At 41.0% G+C, this 14,824-nt stretch overlaps 1 protein-coding gene across 1 annotated transcript; it reads right to left on the bottom strand.

Annotated features, from left to right (window-relative positions):
- Positions 1-1,202: 1,202 nt before the first annotated feature.
- agtr1b (angiotensin II receptor, type 1b) lies at positions 1,203-2,288 on the bottom strand. Its single transcript, XM_030767614.1, has one exon. It carries the CDS (start codon positions 2,277-2,279, stop codon positions 1,203-1,205), a length of 1,077 nt encoding a protein of 358 aa, XP_030623474.1. The 5' UTR covers positions 2,280-2,288.
- Between the last annotated feature and the right edge of the window lie 12,536 nt (positions 2,289-14,824).

Raw genomic sequence — 14,824 nt, 5'->3', positions numbered from 1 at the left:
AATTAAAACAGTGATAAAACTATTACCAAAATCAAGAGGATGTGAGAAACACCACAGTGATCTGGATATTGGGTCTGCTAGCAGTAGATTCAGAAACACTGTGTAACATGGCTGGTCACTTGTGAAAATTGTTTTGACCGTTTAATAAAAAATAAGACATAATTGAATATTAGAAGATTATTTATTTTCATTCATGGACTTTACAAATTGTATATATTATCACCAACTGTACAAATACAAAAGGATTTTTTGTTTATCCTAAATATTTAAATACTACAGACAAAACAGAGAAAACATCCCAAAAGAGAACCTGGCACCCAACCTGGAGTGTTTGGATAGTAATGGTTACAAACACAATAATGATGCATTTGTTTTTCACAGACGTATTTCCCCGAATTATATATTAAATGACATTTTCATTAAACAATTCAGTCTTTTTCACCCACGCACAGAGTGCAAAAGATAAAAGCGAAAACAAAACCTCATGGATGCTGTATACTGATGAACCTGATTCTTGTTAAAAAAAAAAAAAATGAACAAAAACAATAGTGGAAATTATGACATATATGTACACATCAGTTTATAGTATGTTTTCTGGTGGTATGAAATTGGCACTACCATTGAGATAACCATTTACACCCACTCCCTTGGTTTGTAGTTTTAGTGCAACATTTAATTCACAAATGTTCATTCACAGTATGCAGTTAGGATCTGCTCCAAGTCACCAGTCCAAGTTTTATGTTATGTAAGATCATACATTACTGCTGATTGTTCTTTTTTAATATTGTTGTTTCTTAAGTATGTAAATGCTTTACTATTCCAGTAACACAATCTTGAGATCTACTGTTGTAAAATTAAGTAGTAAATTAGCTTTTCACACTTTTGTTGGTGAGGTAAATACCTGTCTTACAATTAATTCTTATTAATTCATCACTATCTAATGATGTATGATAAACTAAGGGAACATCAAACAAATTAGATGTGATTGTACTTTTTAGGTCACAAATATCTTCAGAGAATTCAGTAGATTCAAGGACTAAAAAAAGAAGATGAAAAAAGACTATCTTTGTTTTGGTCTTTCCACCAGTTTGTAGCTTAGTGCTGAGTCAGAGAGTTGGGGTCCTTAAAACTCATAATATGTTTCTCAGTAACTTTTTCACTCAGACCTTGTGAGAAAATGCCCATTTTCAGGGCTGTGGGTCTTATGCTGTCACCGTGCTCTTCTTGCTCCCTGTGAGGTGTAGAATCTCCGTGGCACGGTGTGAAAGCGAGTTCATCTTAGAGCTGAGGCTCTGGCGTCCCTCGTCCGTGCCCGGCCGACAACGCAGCAACTGTAGCAGGTTCTTCCGGAAGTTGTGACCCACAAAACTATAAAGGATTGGGTTCACGCAGCTGTTAAAGTAGGCCAGGCAAATGGTGAAGGGCAAGGCGGTGTCAATGACATCCACCACCTTACAGTTATCCACCACGCCCGACACCACCAACAGTTCCACGAAGTAGAAGACTTGATGTGGCGCCCAGCAGACGAAAAAAGCCAGCACGGCGGCTGCCAGCATCCGCAGCACCTCGTCCTCCCGCGAACGAACGCTTTTCCTCAGCCCTCCTCTGGCCCCCAGCAGAGCTCGACCAATCAGGCAATAGCAGGTGATGATGATGAGAAAGGGAACCACAAATCCCAGCACGCTCTTCATCACGCTCAGGCTGATCAGAAGGTGGATGAGTTCTCCTCGGTGGACCACGGCACACAAGGTGGAGCTGGAGTTGCCCATTTGGTGAACGTCGCGGCTAAGGGCAGTGGGCGCACTCAGGAGGAAAGCAAACACCCAGATGAAGATGCAGGTGAGACGGGCGTAGAGGAGCGTGCGTCTGCGTCTCGAGCGTACCGGGTGGACGATGGCCAGATAACGGTCTATGCTAAGAGCTGTGAGGAAGAAGATACTGGTGTACAGGTTGAAGATAGCCAATCCTGCACTGGCCTTACACAAAAGGCTACCAAACGGCCAATGGTAGCCGGCTGCGGTAAAGGTTGCCCAAAGGGGCAGAGTAATGAGGAAGGTAAGGTCTGAAATGGCCAAGTTGAGCACAAAGACATTGGCCACCGACCTCAGCTTCATGTAGCGATAGATGACGGCCACCACCATGCTGTTACCCACAATGCCGATGACAAAGTTGCAGCTGTACACCACAGGAACGAGCGTGAAAACGATGTTATGTCGTCCAGACATGCTGCAGTTCAACCCGAGGCCGCCCTTGCTCGTCCCTAATGTCAAATTCTCCATTTTCTTTTCTTCTCGCTCTTTATTTTTAGTTACGTAGGCCTATGACTTTAAATGGGAGGCTTCTATCCACAAGGTGCTTGTGGGAACCAGTATCAGCCACGTGCAGCAGAGGCCCCTCAGTCCTCCTATAAAAGAGAAACAGCAAAAATGTCAGAGACCGTCTAGGAGAGTGGCCATTATTACCACAGGCATGAACTATAAACACCAGCCCCTTGACACACAGCCATGAAAGCGCTCATGCTACAAGCCCTCTCATTAAGGCATTCACATTAAAACCCATTCCCACTGTTTATGTTATTTCAGGAAAACAAGAAACCATCAAAAACAGATGTCTGATGTTATTCGATATTCTGAAATGCCCTTTTAAAAAATGTCTTCATGCTACAAACAGTCTGTTTTTTATTCTCCCTTCTTTGCCTATTTAAATGTTTCTCTCTCCACTAATGAGTGGCAACAGTAAAATTGTACAGTGTTTATCAAACGTTGCCGTCCATCTGGACAGACTGTCAAAGGCCGGAAGGAGACTGTGTGCTTCTAGTGTTACGGCCCCTCCTAATGAAGACAACATGCCACAGAAAATGCTTGAGTAACCACACCATTAAGCTCTCAGAAGATAGATACAGAGAGAGAGAGAGAGAGAGAGAGAGAGAGAGAGCGAGAGAGAGAGAGAGAGTGATAGGAAGAAAAACAGAGACACAGAGTAAGACATTACGTGTCAGACAGACAGAATGAGAGATACGAAGAATGAAAAAGTGACAGAAAAAGTTGCGGGGGTACACAGTGTTACAGTTGAAGACAATGTGATTTTTGAGGCCCACAGCATGAGAATTCCTAATCAGCAAGCACCTAAGTAAACAGGTCGGGGGGGTGTTCCAGGCAATGGAAACTCTGTGAGAAACAAAAACCTGTTTAATCTGGAAAACAACATTTATATGTGAGATGTGGGAACAGTGCCAAAGTACCTCCACATTTCCCCTTGTCTGTAGTTTTAATAGCAGGTAACAAGATGTTACTCGTTAGGACCATTACTGCTCATTTAACACAAACTGGCTATTCTGGTAGTGCTACACTACAACAGATATATAGCATCTCAATTGAATTGTGAGAGTTGTAATTAGAAATAACCGTTAAATGTCTGTTTTGTATGCATATTTGTATGTTTTGACATGAGGAAGAACACTGCATCATGTGCCTTGCCAGTCATCTACAAACCACTAGATGGCAGTCTAGTGAATTTTTTTTATGTGTTGTGGTTCAACCTACACGTACTTCACTTTAAACTGAGATTACACAACAGACATAGAAAACACACACATACACACACACACACACACACACACACACACACACACACACACACACACACACACACACACACACAAAATGCTGATAAAGAAAAAAAGCGTCAGTGATACTCGTTTGAAAAATGGACACATTGATGATATTCCCTAGGTTCAGCGTTGCGGACTATGCAAAATGTCATGCTCATTTTATCCAATAGAGACTTCTCAGGGATGTCAGAGAGGTTCTGGTTTCCTTCCTCTCCTTCCATTTCACGGCTGATGCTTTCTTTAAAACCCAACAGCAAAACTAACAGTCATATCAGTCGCAGATGTGGAGGCTGCGGCAGCAAAGGGAAAGGGAAAACACCAGGACGCCAAGGGCAACAGAGTAATGAAATATCACCTAGGGTTTCCTTTACACTTAGCCCAGTTAAACAGTCCCACAGATGTCACCATTCAGATTTAAGCCTGTTTTCCTTTGTTAATGACTGTAGCAGTGGATGGCTGTAAATTACACTGCATAAGGAACACAATACACAAGTTAGTTGCTCGCTCACTCTCTCTCCCTCTCCCTCGCTCTCTCTGTCTCTCTCTCTGTCTGTCTCTCTTTCTCTTTCAGATTTGTATGAGGTAGAATGTTCTATCCACTTTAATTTACCGTAATTTACCTTTAATTTACCGCACCAAAGACTGTCCTAAAGACTGTGCCCTCTGAATTTATGAGGAAATTGAAATATTAATGGTGAACCTGTCTTTCGTTGGCAGGTTATTGTCCACGAGTCAGAGTATGTGCTGACAGTGAAAAAGAGGTGTTTTTAAAAGTGCAAGGGGTGTTGAAAGTTCTTGTGGAACCACCACAAATCAGCTAATATAAAATGCTTTTTCTTCTGGTCATGGAAAAGCAAAAAGGCTTTTCAGTCATACTTAAACGGACATAACAAAACAGCAATATATCTGTTAGTGTTTGATATCAGTCCTTTAGATTGGATCTGCTTTACCGACCACCTGCTCTCAGAAACATTAAATCATTTCCTCATTAAAGCCATGGAAACATAAATATATCCTTAGACTTGTTCAAGGGTCAACTACAGAAGTATGGTAGAGTCTCTCTATAAATCGGTACAACACCAGTCATCAATTCTAAACTCTGACTGTCAAACACAGTGCTAGTCACATTGCTGGAATGAAAGATTTCAAAGAAATGAAAAAAAACAACAACAAACAAACAAAAACAAAACAAAACAAACAAAAAACTTAATGGCAAAGTTCTTGTAGGGCTGATATGCTATTTGAGCAGTATTGGTTCGATAAATGGCTATTGATTGTCTTTTGGGCCTTTAGGTGAACTGTGGCTGTACTAAAATGGTGGCTTACAGCTCTTTCTTGTCTATTACTGCTTTATTCAAACTCTGCCCTTGCCCCAAGCTAAATATGACAGAGATTAACTGTACAGATTAAAATGACATCCATAAGGCAAGATTTTTAAAGGTTTTCAGATATTCAAATATTAAACACATGCACAGAATTTCACATGCAGCAACATCCAGTAACTGTATCAAAAATCAATAAACAAACAAATGTACATAAAAAATATAATGCTACTTTTCACTTGTTTCTACATTTACTATGTCTAATCGTTTATGCACAGTTATCCCTGACACTATCTGAGAATAAAAACTTTAATAATAAGAGAATAAATACTGTTTTAACAATTCACAAATGCTCCTCCTGAATGGAATTCTCCATGAGAACGACAGTTGTTTTCCAGCTTCATCACGATGCTTATCTGTTCTTGTGTCTGATTGCTCCTGACGCAGTCAGACGCTGATTCTGTCAGGAGGTGTCAGACCGAGGTGCACTGGGAGAGATCATGAGTGCAGTGGGGCTGAGCGCCGATGTGGACCGTAATGTAACTGAAAGGCGACCATAAAGCCGAAAGTGACCGCAGACAGGAAGTCAAACAAGGCTCAGTGACCGTAAACTGCGAAATCTTGCAATTGCCAACTCAGAGCAGAAACGCAGCACAGGTAAGAGAATTCAATCATCTGGAAGCTGCAAAAACATTTTGACATATAATATTTACAGGTTTCGTATGAAGAGATAGAACCATCTCTTAACTGATAAGTTTGCCTATACTTTTAAGTCGCTCGTTCATGTGTTAACCACCGTCTTCCTCTCATATGGTTGAAGTCGATTAATAGATCCTTGCACACCAGGAGCTGTAGAATGTTTGTTGTGTTTTTCATTCAGTGTTGATTGTACTGTATGGTATGTATAATAGTGGGTCACCAAAGAGAGGGCTTTCTTCGCCAACGTACACATCTGAGGTTACTTTTTAAACCTTAAATTCAAGATATTGGATTAAACCTCTGCACTGCTCAACAGCACCTTAACTGGGCAAATTGCCCAAGGTATCCTTTCTACAAATTTTCTTCAATTTACAAATCTGCTCCAACTGGATGTTTTAATGCCTTGCATGGCAACGGTTCACACTTCTGTGAACGACAAAAAAAAAAAAAAAAAAAAGAACAGCATTTGCACTCAGACATGAGTGGGCATTATCAAAGAAGATAAAAGCCAATTTTCAAAGACACCAAGCACATCAACCAAACTATCTCTCTGTTTGCCACTTGAGGCAACAGCAGTGCAATGAGCACCACCATCCGGCAGTGATAACAGTGGACCACTAAAACTACTTACTGATTGAGTTAATGATTCATCCCAATCGCCCCCCCCCCCCCCCTTCCCCCTTTTAGCGAGGGTAGGCACCTCAGTGAGGGTAGGCCTGGAAATTTACTTCCTCAGAATAACCAATGGTTGTAGGAGGAAAAAAAAAACACTAGTCTTCCTCTGAGATCTGCAGCATGGCCCAGGAGAGTGTAGCTTTGCCTCTGCCTGCATGCTGTCTCTTGAGGGCTGTTCAGTTTTTGTGAGAATGCCGAGGTCATTTTTGTGTCAGTTCATGAGTTTAAACTATTACGTAGCAGAATAAGTTTGAATCATAAGTTTGGCATTTGGCAGAAAACGTTTTATTTCATTGTTTCGGTCAGAATGAGGAGATCAGAATCAGGACAATACTGGGAAGTATTTACAGTAGGGGAAATTCATGTTTGCACAACACGAATGTTACTTGTTTGTCAGTCGCTGTTTACTACATGTTCATAACATTTTTTCAAATGTTTTAAAGTGTTATAGCTCTCTTTTTGTCATTTCAAGAAAACAAACCACATTTTAAATCTATACTTGATGGATAAAATCATACACTTAGTTAAAAGCATTTTCTATGACAAAACACAAAAATGGTGCTGTCTATTCATACATAATGTTGTAGGCCTCAAAGTGTTTTTAACTGTTAATATTTTCTACTTAAATTCAGTAGAGAGAATTGAGGGGAGCTGTGTTTTTATTTGTCAGCTGCTCTGCGGGGAGTTTTGAGCCCTGGATTTATGATGGGTACATTTACCCTCAGTTGGAATTAGGTGGCTTCCCTCATGAGGAAGATGTGAGTATAATCTCTCTGTCTCTCTCTCTCTCTCTCTCTCTCTCTCTCTCACACACACACACACACACACACACAAACCATACACACTTATACACACTCACTCACACATACAAACATTTACCAGATAACTAAAATGGTTGTCTCCTTCAGAGCCATTTCCCAGTCATTTGAATGCAATTATATCCCTGTAAAGGCTTGTCTGTTATGGTTTGCCTGAAACGCTGTAAGCATAATGACTTCACAACAATTTGGTCTTCTCTTAAATCCTTAATCCATAATCTCCAAACACACTCATTCGGCCTCTGATGTAAGAGCAGCATTTGCAGTAGTGGCACATAAAACAACTTTCATATTTTTTTCTTTTCTTTTTTCATATTTCTTTGGAGTTCTCTGATTTGTGTTTCACAGAATAAAAACAATTCTGCTTCATGATACAAAAAGAGATCTGGAAGTATCCGATGAGAGATCTGAATTCAAAGGTACTCTTTTTATTCAATCGGAGTCATTGAAGTACCAATCACAGAATAGTCAGTTCAAACTTGAACTCTCTTAGCATAACAAAAATATGATCTTATCATGAAGTAAAACGGAAGTGCAATGGCCAAATGAGGTCAACGCATTTCCTCAAAATGAAACATTTTTAACTCTAGAAACATGCTCTCCAACTTCTTGTATTGATCAGATTAAAGAATATGTGATGGAATCACGGTTCTCAAATCTGGGTCATGTCGAAGGAAGGTCATTGGGAACATAAATGGAGACAGACCATCTGGAGCTTCGTGGAATGTGAGGGATCCAATATTTTAAACAGTCTCTCCAAGAAGGAGCAAGGCCGTGACCACTCTCTAACAGCAATCTCTCCCTCTCCAGTCTGCCCTCCCTCCCTCCCTAACTTCATCATCTTTTCTCTCTCCCTCTCCTTCCTCCTTACCTCTCCCCTGTGAGACTCATATCTCATATCTCATATCTATCTATTGGCCATTCAGGATGTGGACACGAGCATAGGGGATGTATAGTAAACAGCAGTGAACAGAATCGCCAATTTTGTCTGCCGTCTACCATTCTCTCTCTCTCTTTCTCTCTCTCTCTCACCTAATAGAGGCAAACACTTGCATGCACAAGTACACGACAGCATCTCCGCTGACTGTTCAATCACAGACTTGCTGATTGCAAGAGCTCATTAGATTGTTACAACAACATTACTACATAAATCTTTCAAATTAAATAAATTCCTTCTATATTGATAGTAAAAAAAAAAATCTCATCTTGTCATGTGGTTATGTAACACATGAAATCTGGGACATACTCAATTAAAAAAAAAACCCAACACTTAGCACATAACCAGTAGTTTATATTTTATAATTACATAACTTGGCTAAATAAGTCATTAAAACAAGCCTTTGGAGAGTTCAGTAATAAATAAAATCCATAAATAATCCTCTTTGTGCCAGTCAGAGTAATAAGTGCTGAAAATGAAATTGATTCCTTTAAAGAATGGAGACATGCTTACCTGAGGCAGCGTCGTCAGAGAGTCAGCTTGAGATAAGAGACATGGAAAGACAGATCAGCAGAGTGTCCGAATACCCCTGATACTAAAGCCAACTGGAAGAACGGGATGTGCGGAGAAACTGACTGCGACTCACTATCATCAAGACAAACACTCCCAAACACTCACAAACACACACCAGGGAGCCAGACACCCCTCTCCACCCCCGCCTCTTCAATCTGCATTTCAGCGGCATCTCACTGTTAAGACACCCCCCTCCCATCCCACCTGGCATGCAACATTCACTGTTTTCACCACTCCCAGCTTTGAGGTACTGCCTTCTCTCTCTCTCTCTCTCTCTCTCTCTCTCTCTCTCTCTCTCTGTATCATGGACAGTACCCCCCATCACCCCCCCCCCCCCATCCCAACCCCCTTCCTCTAGTTCCATCCTGTCCCTCCCATGCACCACAATAAGCAGGGCTACACTGTAATTGGCCCCTTCCAAAAAAACTTTCATTCATAGACGTGACCAACGGTTCCAATTTAGGGAGGCAGAGAACACTGCCGGGCAAAGTACTCCTTACTGTTGACCTGTGTCCGCTTCAAACACCCCAGGGGACAAGATCACATATTTAACTTTTTCCATTGTGTCCCAGCTGTCAGTCATCTGCTGTATATGTCACAAAGATCAGTGCACCGCAAGAGGATATGAAGGCTAAATATAGATATGGTACTTTCTGTACTTTGTTGCGATGATAATGGGATTATGGATGTCTTTTTGGGATCGCTGTCTGTACCAACGAACAAAACACTCAACTATCCAACCACAATATTACATTTGGAGGTGAAGATAATCAACATACTTTGAAATCATTAAGTTTTACTTTTGCCAAGAATGTGCACGAGAAGAAAAAAGTTTGACTGTATGTCATTTGTTTTAGAAAATGTTTGTACTCTTAACCCAGGATCCATTGCTTGGTGAGTTACTGAGAAACTCCTGAATAATTGGGCCAAAATCCACCTGACCGTCTCAGACATTGACATTTCTCCTGTGATTGATGATGATGGATTTGAGAGGTGGGCAGCTGTTGTGTAAATGTTGTGTGAGTTTTAAAGCCTCCACACTGGTAAGGCCAGTTCTCTAAGGCCTTCCACCCAAAGACAAATGATGAAAAGGAAGGCAAAATAAACACTTATCAGAAAGCAGAGGTCCTGTCGAGTGGGTTGAAGCCGGCCGAGCGTGACACAGTTTTAGCTCCGGGGCATTGTCAGAAACTCCAGTTCTGAGAAAACCATGGCAGGTGTCCTATAGGGCAAATGCTAATGAGAACATAAGTAACACAACCTGGGTCATAAGGTTCTTGGAAAGTTGTAGGTAAAGTGCTAGGTTTTTTGGATGGTATCTGAATGTTCAAGATACAGCGTTTGTGAAAAATGTTGTCATGGTGCTAGCTGATAGGAAGTGAGTGAAATGATGGGTGTTAATTATCCCACTCATAATTAATTTATCATCTGCTGAAAGACAACAGCAAAGCAACAATACTCTAAAAATGTGTATTGTTTGCTAGAGCTCCCTTGCAACATAAGCTATTTCTGGCACAATGCAGACTGATGATAAACAAATGTTTTCAGGATGAGGAGATGCTATTGCAAAATCCAATACCTAGACATATATTGTTCTTTCCCTCATTTCCAAGGGAGATTTGCTGGGAGAGGCTGAATTGCGCAAAGAATGCAATAAATCCTTCAGCTCTGATGTAGTGTAAAATTACATTGTACTCTCTTGCGAAGGAGCAGAGGTTCAATCTCTTGGACCCTAACCACGGAATCTTGACCTCTACGTTACCTCTGAGTGGGTGGTTTGGAATACAAGTTAATTTATTTCTTAATTAGTTTGTTTTGGGGGGAAGAATACCACCCTATCCTTCCCTCCCCAGTATTAAGGCATTACCACCTCTCCCAAAAAAGAACTTTAATACAGATGACTTAAAAAAAAAAAAGTATGCTACTTTAATATCAGGTAGGAATGTTCCTCTTCTCCACGACTGGTTGATCACAGTCAGGAACACCCATAGTGAAAATGCCGCATTAAAAAAGCCACCTGCTTGAGTAAACCAATACTGTGTGAAGAGCATACACAGAGCTCTCTTACTGTAAACCACCAATGTACTGTGAACCTTTCAACTGCCGGGATGATGCAGATGTTTTATCACCTCCTTAAACAGCTCCATGTCATCTTGTTAACAGAGGAGAAGCTAGGAGAGACATATTTCTGATGGTGCCTCTTTTTCTTACTCCCATATGAGAGTGGGGAAGAGACACACAAAAGCAGGTCATTAGCAGCAAATGGGAAGACCATGGACAAAACTAAGACTAGTCCGTTCAACACCGAAGTTTGTGTTGTTACATTTAAAAAGACCTTTACAAGTGTGCTTTAAACGGGGACAACGGGTCATGGTCATTATCATGTGAATGCTTTGTTTAATAGAAGTATCCTAGTATCCTAGTTTTTAATCATTAATTTGATGCATACATATGGAAAACATTAAAATGGACCTAACCAAGCTCTGAACTGTTTCTTCACTCACAGGCTAAAAAGCTTACAATAGCTTTTAGTGTGTGCATCCCACAGACAAGTGGACGTATGGGAGTTGTCTAAAATGACTGAGAGAGATTTTATTTACTCTGTGTGTATCCTGCTCCACTAAACACAACATCTTCCAAACCCTGTCACTCTGGTGCAGTCAAGGTCCAGAAAATATTTACAGCACAAGGGGGGCATGGAAACATAGTTAGCTTAGCAGTCGCTACTCGGCTGTTATCGGAGACTCTCCATGAAAGCACGGCTTTATTGTGCCATGTGACACCGACAGTGATACATTTCCCTCAGCTGTTTCATGCAATGCCAAGTGATATGATCCATGAACCAACAGAGAGAGTCATTAGTGACAAGGCAGTGCTGAGTGCATGTGTGTGTGTGTGTGTGTGTTTGTGTGTGTGTGTGAGAGAGAGAGAGAGAGAGAGACAGAGAGAGAGAGAGAGAGAGAGAGAGAGAGAGAGAGAGGACGGAAGCTATGGGAAATAAGAACATATTTTGTGTGCTTAAGTCGGATGTAAGGCACTAGGATTTCTGTTTCCCTCTTGATTTACAATGACTCGACAGCAGAGAGAGATAAAGGAGAAATTTCACAAGGTGCACATTTCTCTTAGAGGACTAACCCTGAGCTCTGTGTACTACTATGCTGTGTGTCAATGGGCTGAAGTTTGTTGTGGAAACTGTTGACCTACAACTAAGACGAATGTCATTGCCACACGTTTGTCCATCAGAGAGACTCACTGAAATGTCAAACAAAACAAACTTATTACGCAAAGAGGAAGTGATGAAAGATGGGTAATGGTGGGAAAAGAGAGAGAGAGAGAGAGAGAGAGAGAACATTCTCGCATTTTCATATTTTGTGTGCGATTCCAAAAAGTGGAGTGGGAGAGAGGAAGTTACTGAGACCCCACAGGGACTGAATGGAAAAGTACAGATTGTAACAAGTGTGTTAACATCACTTTTATTACGATTCACCTCAAGTTTTTGTATTCATTCAACCTCACCATCTTAACAAATACGCATGAGGAAACAGTTACCATATCTGTTCTTACCATAACAGGATATGATATTATCATACACTGTATATATATCCTGTTTCATATGCAGCGTGCTATGTAGAGATACGGGATAAAACTCTGATTTCTCTGATAAGCTGATTAAGCTCCCCAAAAAGGGAGTGAGCATAATCCATTTGTCTTAAAAGCCATTTTAACCCATTCAAGTTAGCATGTACTGTGATGTAAGTCACTTTTTCTGAGAAAGTTCTCACTCTTTTTTGGTTACATGAGACGTAGATACATTCACGAATATACTCTAATAGTCATTCATTAACTAACACACACACACAGACACACACACACACACACACACACACACATATATATATTTATATATATATATATATATATATATATATATATATATATATATATTTGTGCGTGTGTGTGTGTGTGTGTGTGAGATATGTGAGATGTGAGATGTGAGATATGAATGTATGTATGTATGTATGTATGTATGTATCTACACACACACAAAGTTTGATTGAACTAATGGAACATGTTTAAAGACCGGTTAAGGCTGTCTCCAAGGCATAAAGATCGTTGATGTTGAACTGTGCTGGGTTCCTCTTGAGAGATAAATGTTCCATAATTTCTATTTTTGTTGTTCTAAAGGCAGAGTTTATCAAACTTAGAGAACTTTAATAGACCCATGTTTGAGTTATCACTAGATGTCTCTTAAGAGGAAGCACACTGTTCTATGTTTTCTCAAGGGGTTAGTGCATCTACTGGAGTATGTGGATGAATGCAAAAGAGTGTGTTTTGGCGATTATGTTTGGTGTGTTTGAATGTCAGTCTGTGTGTGTGCGTGTGTGTGTGTGTGTATGTGTATGTGTTTGTCCAGAACCTGTTCCTTCTCTTGTCAAACCCTCCTTAACAAAACAAAGCACTGAAGGGGGGCATTGACTTACTCCCATCATCCGTGACCTTCTTGTTCTTAAAGTCCAGTGAAGCAGCCAATGCGGTCGGATCCAGACCAGAGGAACCAGCAGGCGTTCTCTACAGACTGGGACGACCAGTCTGCCCTTCACCCCCTAAGCATAGTCCCGGTCTTCCCCTCGGCCCTGCCCCGGATCCTGAAGGAGGTTCTGAGAGCAGCTGTATCAACAGAACCGAGGTCCGTGAGCATCGGAGAAATCACAAGGACTCCAGTCAGACTGCTCACACCACGCCAGGACTGTTCTGTCACTTCCTTTTCCCTGTAGTAACAAACAGAGCAACGTCTCTTTGATGAATGTGCTCAGGAAGCAGTAGTGAGGACGGCTTTCATCCAAAGTTGTCAGAGCATTCTGGGCAATAAACAAAGTGGTAGCAGGCTGTGATATTATGCCTTTTATAGCCAAGAGAAAAGACCAGAGCAAATTGAAATATATGTAAAATGTCGCTGGTGTAAACGACACAAAGCAGTTTGTCTGTTGTTTATCACGGTGTTTTGACATTTAGGGATTTACTGAGCTGACCTTATTTAACATATGACAAGCTTATGAGAAACAAACAACCGAATCCCAGCTGTTTAGTTCCGAGACAAAACAAAACAAAACAGAAAAAAAAAAAAAAGACCTGAGATTACTATTGGGATATCGTAACAATTTGTGGAAGGAACTCCATATGTGTGTGCATACCTGCTGGGGTTTATTGTTTTTCAGTTCAGATAAGGGCTGTAATCAGATGTGGAATGTGTCTTTCTGCATGTACCAGTGACCAGAGGGGAACGGAACTGAGACTTGGTCAAGTTATTCCTCATTAATTTCTGACCATATATCTTCCAGTTGAGAGTTAATTCTTGGGCCAGGATATATTTATTACACATCTGTGTAATAATATCTCTCACACACACACACACACACACACACACATTCTCTCTGAGTTAAAGTCAAACCTGTATAGCTGAATGTCTGCTGAAGCTTTGCTTTTCTCCTATTCAAACTCAGGCGAGGTCCTTGTGTATCTTTCTGGGCAGGACTGATACTCTTATTTTACTTTCCCCCTTTCCAGGAACAGTCTTCTTCCAAATGATCTTGTTCATTTTGGCTGCAAACGGTAATTCTGGAATATTCTGATGGCCGAGCCTTGTACCCCTCCAGAAACGTAGAGGTGGTGGCCTTGCGTGCTACGGGTCAGACGTTAGAGTTGGCGTGGATTCAGCCCGGGCATGAAACGTGGCAAGGCTGTGGGAATAAGTAATGCCAACTGCAAATCACAGGCTTTAATTGCCTGTGCTGCAAAACAGTGACTCTATTTAGTTTAGTTCTTAGCTTCATCTGAAAAATAATGTCATTCCTCAAACACTGGACTGGTCATCATAATGGTAAATTATGGTAATATTACATATACAGTTTACTGAATAAACTAAACATGGTGCGCACAATCTCGAAGTGGGACCACTAATTCCCCACCAACAGTTGTTTTACATACTTTTTTTTTTTTTTTTTTTAAAGCTGTGAGGATCCTGAGATCGTGTTGAGAGGTTTTTCCCAGCTCCTGCGGTTGGCTGTATGGAGTGTTTATGAAGTCTTAAGTCAGCTCCATTAGCCCCTGCGGAGCAAAGGGGATGGGAAAGGAGTCAGAGGAAATAACAGAGCTGTGGGGTGTCACATGTCAATCAAATCATATGGGCGGG

This window comes from Chanos chanos, chromosome 3 (genome assembly GCF_902362185.1).
Source record: "Chanos chanos chromosome 3, fChaCha1.1, whole genome shotgun sequence".
In the NCBI taxonomy this organism is placed as follows: Eukaryota; Metazoa; Chordata; class Actinopteri; order Gonorynchiformes; family Chanidae; genus Chanos; species Chanos chanos.
The sequence above is the reverse complement of the archived record's forward strand: the minus strand, read 5'-3'. Positions and strand labels throughout refer to the sequence as shown.

Bases quoted from the DNA above. Each gene is read 5' to 3' on its own strand.
- agtr1b (XM_030767614.1), bottom strand. From the start codon at position 2,279: ATGGAGAATTTGACATTAGGGACGAGCAAGGGCGGCCTCGGGTTGAAC.